This window comes from Sinocyclocheilus rhinocerous, unplaced genomic scaffold (assembly GCF_001515625.1).
Source record: "Sinocyclocheilus rhinocerous isolate Xijiao unplaced genomic scaffold, SAMN03320098_v1.1 scaffold1878, whole genome shotgun sequence".
Lineage (NCBI taxonomy): Eukaryota > Metazoa > Chordata > Actinopteri > Cypriniformes > Cyprinidae > Sinocyclocheilus > Sinocyclocheilus rhinocerous.
In genome coordinates this window covers 55,889-62,479 of record NW_015630544.1, presented here as the reverse complement: position 1 = coordinate 62,479, position 6,591 = coordinate 55,889, and the positions used below count along the sequence as shown (strand labels likewise).

General features: G+C 36.0%; 1 protein-coding gene across 1 annotated transcript in view; it reads left to right on the top strand.

Moving 5' to 3' along the window:
* LOC107740548 (regulator of nonsense transcripts 1-like) overlaps nucleotides 1–6,591 on the top strand; it is a 21,669-nt gene that overhangs the window by 6,860 nt on the left and 8,218 nt on the right. Inside the window, 11 exon segments of the mRNA XM_016552992.1 lie at nucleotides 38–199; nucleotides 246–339; nucleotides 602–700; nucleotides 1,041–1,149; nucleotides 1,934–2,093; nucleotides 2,170–2,288; nucleotides 3,239–3,403; nucleotides 3,587–3,595; nucleotides 4,533–4,542; nucleotides 4,694–4,907; nucleotides 5,063–5,180. Coding sequence (XP_016408478.1) covers nucleotides 38–199; nucleotides 246–339; nucleotides 602–700; nucleotides 1,041–1,149; nucleotides 1,934–2,093; nucleotides 2,170–2,288; nucleotides 3,239–3,403; nucleotides 3,587–3,595; nucleotides 4,533–4,542; nucleotides 4,694–4,907; nucleotides 5,063–5,180 — 1,259 coding nt within the window.

Below are 6,591 nucleotides of genomic sequence, written 5' to 3'. Positions count from 1 at the left end.
TGTGGTTGTATGACTGTACGTTCTGTCATGTTTGCAGGAAAACCCAACAGCGACCCTGGAAGATTTGGAGAAACCTGGAGTGGATGAGGAACCTCAGCACGTTCTGCTGCGATACGAAGATGCCTATCAGTACCAGAACATCTTTGGGCCGCTGGTCAAACTAGAGGCTGATTATGACAAGAAACTCAAAGAGTCCCAAGTATGAAAACCTTTCTGCTCTTCAGTTATTCCTGTGGTTAAACTAGTGAAGATGCAATAGTACTGATATGATGATGATTGCGTTAGTACTGAATAAAAAGCGGATAGCTTATTTCACTCTGCCCAAGACGGATTCAGGTGGTAATATTTACTTTCAGCATCTTCTGTGTCTACCAGTGGTTCATATCCATCCCATCCCTAACACCGTGTCCCATGCATCCCTCATCGATGTGTGCACGGACATGAGTGTGCGCGCGCGCGTGTGTGTGTGCGTGCATGTGTGTTTGTGGTGCTGTACTTGTGTATGTGATGGATATATAGCTCTATTATTGTTATTAGAGCATAAATCCGCAAAATGTGGTCTCCCTGACTATGTTTTCTCTGTGTGGGTGATGTTTAACAGACATGCGACTGATGCAAGGAGACGAGATCTGTCTGCGGTATAAGGGAGACATGGCTCCACTGTGGAAAGGGATTGGACACGTCATCAAAGTCCCGGACAGTATCCTTTCAGCAAAGATCAAACTCGCTGTTGTCACACAATGACAGCTATTATTTTCTCTTGATAATGTGCATAGGAATGCATTGCTTATACTTAGGATTAATGACAAGCAACCACCCACCCAGAACACCCTAGCAACTACATAGCAACATAATTGCAACCTCTGCAGAGCAAAACTCAGACAACACACTTGCATCGTGACCATGAGTTTTGTAGGCACTCTTTATATCAGCAGAAAGTCAGTAGCGCGTTCTTACTGTGCTGTTTTGATGTACGAGTATGTAAGTGTCTTACAGGGCGCTATATTGTATGGTTGATTCCTTAACCGAGATCCTCTCTGATTATGGAGATGAAATCGCCATCGAGCTACGCAGCAGTGCTGGTGCACCTGTGGAGGTGCCGCATAACTTCCAGGTGGACTTTGTCTGGAAGTCGACATCTTTTGACCGGTTAGTCCTACTATCACTTACACACTTTCACTAGTCCATTATATATAGTCCATTAAATTATAATATATATATATATATATATAATTGTATTTATATTAAATTATATACCGTTTTTATTAGTTTTATTATTAGTTTCTAGTCATTTTAGAGTTTATTTTTGTACATCAAGTTCTAAGTAAATAAAAATGAAAAATGTTGCCTTGTCAACTAGCTAAAATAAAATAGGTTTGTTTTTTTATTTTTATTTTTTTTAATGTATTTTATTTATATCTTATTCACCCCGAAAATCAAGGTAAACTTATCAAAAAAGAGAAATGCTGAAGCTATCTGAAATAAATTAATTGTTTCTATTAACATTTATTTCATATAACAGAAATGTTTTTATTTTTGTTAGTTTTAGTTTAGTTAACCTATATAATTATGCAATTAGCCATGCAATTACAATCAATGGAGATTAGAGCTTTCTGAGTCTAAAAAGATTTTACAAGATCATAAGTCATTGCATAACAAACTACTTAAATTTCACTCTGTTTTTCACATTATCAAATGACTTCACAAGGTACATATTTCAGGCATGAGTCTCTCAGACTCCTCCTGTGATACTTTTATTGGTCTTTTGCGTCTTTTTCAAAGCTTGAACGCTCCAGTCCTGATTATTTGTAATTGTATAGAAAAACACCTTTGTGTTGCAATTATAATTTTCAGATGAACTATTATGTGAAATAGTCTAATAATCTGTGAACCTGGTGGACACAAAGTTCAACATTTTCTTTGTATAATGTAGCATGCAGAGCGCCCTGAAGACGTTTGCTGTGGACGAGACCTCTGTGTCCGGATACATCTATCACAAGCTGCTGGGTCACGAGGTGGAGGATGTTATCATCAAATGCCAGCTGCCCAAACGCTTCACTGCGCAAGGCCTGCCAGACCTCAACCACTCGCAGGTAGAGAGCCCCCTTCCTCTGATTCAGCCCTTCCTCTTCAGGTTTCTGAGACTCAAGGTGTTTTGGAACAATGTAGGTTTATGCTGTGAAGACGGTGCTGCAGCGACCCCTCAGTCTGATCCAGGGGCCTCCAGGAACCGGCAAGACTGTCACCTCTGCCACCATCGTCTACCATCTGGCCAGACAGGGCAATGGGTGAGACATGTTCCCTCATGACAGTGTTTCCACTTCCATTTCCAGTGCATTTTACAATTTCAACATGAAATAAAGTTAGTTCATTTATTTACTTGGCTGCTATATTGAAGATTTCATATCATATTTCGGTTTTAAATTTCTGTAATAATAGGCTCCTATGATTTCCACAATGTGGAAACACAGACAGAATCGCATAATCCAGTCATAAATGTGGAATTACCAGTATAACACAGAATATCATGGAATTTGGCAAATTTTAAATGAATAAATCAAAAGCAGAGCTGTACACTTAACTTGTGATATTGACTAGTGTCTGTGAATATTAAAACAGAAAAAAACTACTATTTAAATATAAAGTGATGTTTGGTAAAAATTAGGTTGAAAAAATTATGACATTAAAATTACCTATATTATAAAATTAATACTTCATTTTTTTTTTTTAAGATTATCGCAGTTTTTGTTGCATGCTTTAATTTAAACCATAAACCTCCTAGTGCTGTTGTGCAATTAATGTTTTATGTTAAAGTTAAATTAATGTTTTATGCCTTTGTGTGATTATCAATGGTTTGAAGTCTGAATTAAATCATAAATAAAAACAAAGACCATTTTTTTCTATTATTGTACAAATTTTATTTGTTAAAAAAACAGAATTTGAGGAAAATTTATTTCGTAACTAATTTCGTAAGGCCCTAAAAATTAAATTTTTATTGAAAATTTAATAAATTGCTGTTAAATTGTATGCATGTTATGATTTCAATAGTTACATGTGCTTTTTGATTTGTAAAATTTAATTTTACCATTAAAACGGATCCAAAATAAATTTTATACAAAAAAAATGATAAAGGAAAAAAACTGAATCTAGGAAGATGTAAAGAGAAAAATGAATTTGGGAGAAATATGGCCCTATAAAATCAACTGAGTTTTTTCTTCGTGTCTGTTTGATGGTTTAGTCCGGTGCTGGTTTGTGCTCCGAGTAACATCGCAGTGGATCAGCTGACAGAGAAGATCCATCAGACGGGGCTGAAGGTGGTTCGTCTGTGTGCTAAGAGTCGTGAGGCCATCGATTCCCCTGTGTCTTTCCTGGCTCTGCACAATCAGATCCGCAACATGGACAGGTGCAGACATTTCTGTTCTTAAAGCTCACTGTTGAATGGTGTGCTGAGATTGGCATCCCCATTATTGTCACTCAGATTTAGATTTTTTTAAAATCTTAATCCAGCAATGACTATTTCAATTCAAATGCTTGGCAGCGTGGCAGAGATCTTATGAGGACTGATGTGTGTCTGTCTTTTTTGCAGCATGCCAGAGTTGTTATTTATACATTCAGAAATAATGTAAATTACTGATAATAAAATGTGTATTAGTTCCACTCACTCCACAAAAAATGATTATATATTATTATTATTAGGAGTGTCAGTTTAATGCGTTAAATTAATTAATTAGTTATGAAAAAATAACACGATTCAAATATTTTAGCGCAGTTAATGCACTGGCCCCGCCCCCAGACCTGTAGGTCATCTTACATTTCATACTGTTGACAAATATGATGCAGGGCAACAACTCCATAAATGCAGTTATGCCCTAAAATTCAAGATATTGGGGCAAAAATGCTCCTGTATGAGTTTCTGTCTCATATTTATATCACATGATAAACGATATCACACGAGCAGTGAGCAATATGACACGAGTGCTGTTTTTGTCCCTAATATAATGAGTTCAAATATTGACTATTTAAAAAAACTAATAATAATGACAAAAACAAACAACAAAATTACTAAAACTTTAACTACAATGAAAAAAGAAAAGAAAAAAACTAGTTCAGAATATTAATAAAAACTATTAATATCTCTATAAATAACATTGTTTTTAATTGTATACAAAACAAGAATGCAAAATATAAGTATAAAATAGACATACATTGTAGTGGTGTTCCTTATAAAAACATTTACTATAAACACCGAGCCTAAAGGAATTTGAAGCGAAACCGAATTACCAGCTTATAGTAAATGTATATGAATAAACTTGACATTCATTACTTTCCTAACAAGCACAAACTGGATTAAAGTTGAAAGTAAGGAGATCAAAACTGCAACCAATGAGATAAAACGTTGTTTACTCACCCTTGTGTTGACTTACATTTATGACCAACATTTTCTACATTCGAAAAACAAAGATCATTTATGACTTGCAAACAAGTAAAAATATATCTAAACTACAGTGTTTTTCTACTTTGCCACATTAAAGGAATATTAAGGTCATTTCATTATAAGCATATACAGCAATTTTTAGATGTTAAAAATGTGACTTGTGCTCTGGAAAAGACAGTACTTCAAATTTTGTTTACACTCGTCTATGTAATTGTAAATTTTCTGTTTAGTAACTGTACTGTCGTCTCTGTTTGACAGCTGATTCTGGTGGGTGACCACTGTCAGCTGGGTCCTGTGGTCATGTGCAAGAAGGCAGCTAAAGCAGGTCTGTCTCAGTCTCTGTTTGAGAGGCTGGTGGTCCTGGGCATCAGACCCATCCGTCTGCAGGTGCAGTACCGCATGCACCCGGCCCTCAGTGCATTCCCGTCAAACATCTTCTACGAGGGCTCTCTGCAAAACGGGGTCACCGCCGGTATGTCATCTCAGGTTTATTTATTTTTTTGCATGTAGTTCTATGTAGTTGATATTGCATTATGTTCAGTATAGATAGTTTTGTTTCGTTACATAGAGACAAAATTTTTGTGTAGCCACATGATGTTCATGATGATGTTCTGTTCTGTTCTCCAGCCGATCGCATCAGGAAAGGCTTTGACTTCCAGTGGCCTCAGCCCGATAAGCCCATGTTTTTCTATGTAACTCAAGGTCAGGAGGAGATCGCAAGCTCTGGCACCTCCTATCTCAACAGGTACATTTGAACGTCATATCCCACTCTCAACACAAATATCTGATGCATATTGTACACGGAATACTTTCTCAAAACAGCAAGACTCAATCTGATAGGTTGGCTTCATACTGTTTCTGAGAGTCAGGGCCAGAGTAGTAAAAAAAAACAACAACAACTGTATTCCTGTATATATCAATGGTTATATAGGATTTTAAATGTATGCCTCTATACATCACATAAAATGACCTGTTACCACCAAAATGGAGTTTTTTCATTCCTAAAAAGTCATTTTCAACCACAGTAAAGAACACCATCACGTTACAGTAATTCTGCCTGAAATCAGAGACGCTCCTGACTGAAATTAAAGACAAACGTTAAAATCTCTTAATAGAACAAAACCAAAAACATTTAAAGTTCCCTTGAAAATGACGTTTCATGCAGTGTGTAACACAGCTCTAAGTGAATGAAAACGTCCTGCAAAGTTTTAAATCTGAAAGTGCACCGTGTATAAAGTTATTCTCTCTCAAAAGAAAGAGTCTACTCTGAAACATTGAAACGAGTCGTTTTTAAAACGAATCCCAAGCCATTTTATGTTGACATCAACATGAAACATTAGCATATTGCCCGCCCACTTGTTGGTCTTTTCAGTTGGTCTGAATGAAAATGCAGATTCATTCTTTGCCACTAGGTGCGCTTTTAGAGCAGTAAAAATAGCTGTTTCCCCGGTAACGCAGTACACAAAGCAGCACTGTGCTCACAAACCTGCTTTATCAGGCATCACATGATGAAATGAAAATGAGACCAATCGGACCAGTCACCGCAGATTAGCGTCACGCAAAGTAGGGGTTTGGAAAAATGAATCTTTGAGCGAATCGTTTGGGAGTTGTTGAGCAAATAAGGTAAAAAATAAATGCATATTATAAGATAATGAAAGTGTTTTTTGACCTTGCATGCATGTCAACCTGTTGTTGGGGACTCCCAAAACCAAAATATGAACCTTTCATTACCCATAATAGGGGCACTTTAAATCTCTTAAGAGAACAAAACCAAAAACATTTAAATCTTTTTATAGAGCAAAACAGAAAACATTTAAATCTCTTAATTGCCTTTGAACATTTAGCCATACCCAAATCACTGCGACACTGGTATGTGTGCTAGATAACATTATAAATATAATATAGCTAGATCTAGATCTGGAGGATCACTTAAATCGTTGTTTTATATCATCATATCACCCAGCCCAAAAACTTGCTCTATGGTAAAGCACAAAGGCATTATAAACATAACAGCATGACTTCTTGTACAGCTGCTTTGAAACTGCATGAATTGTGAAAAAAGCACTATACAAATAAATTTCTCTTGACTTTTTTGCTTTATATATATATATATATATATATATATATATGTGTGTATATATATATGTATATGTGTT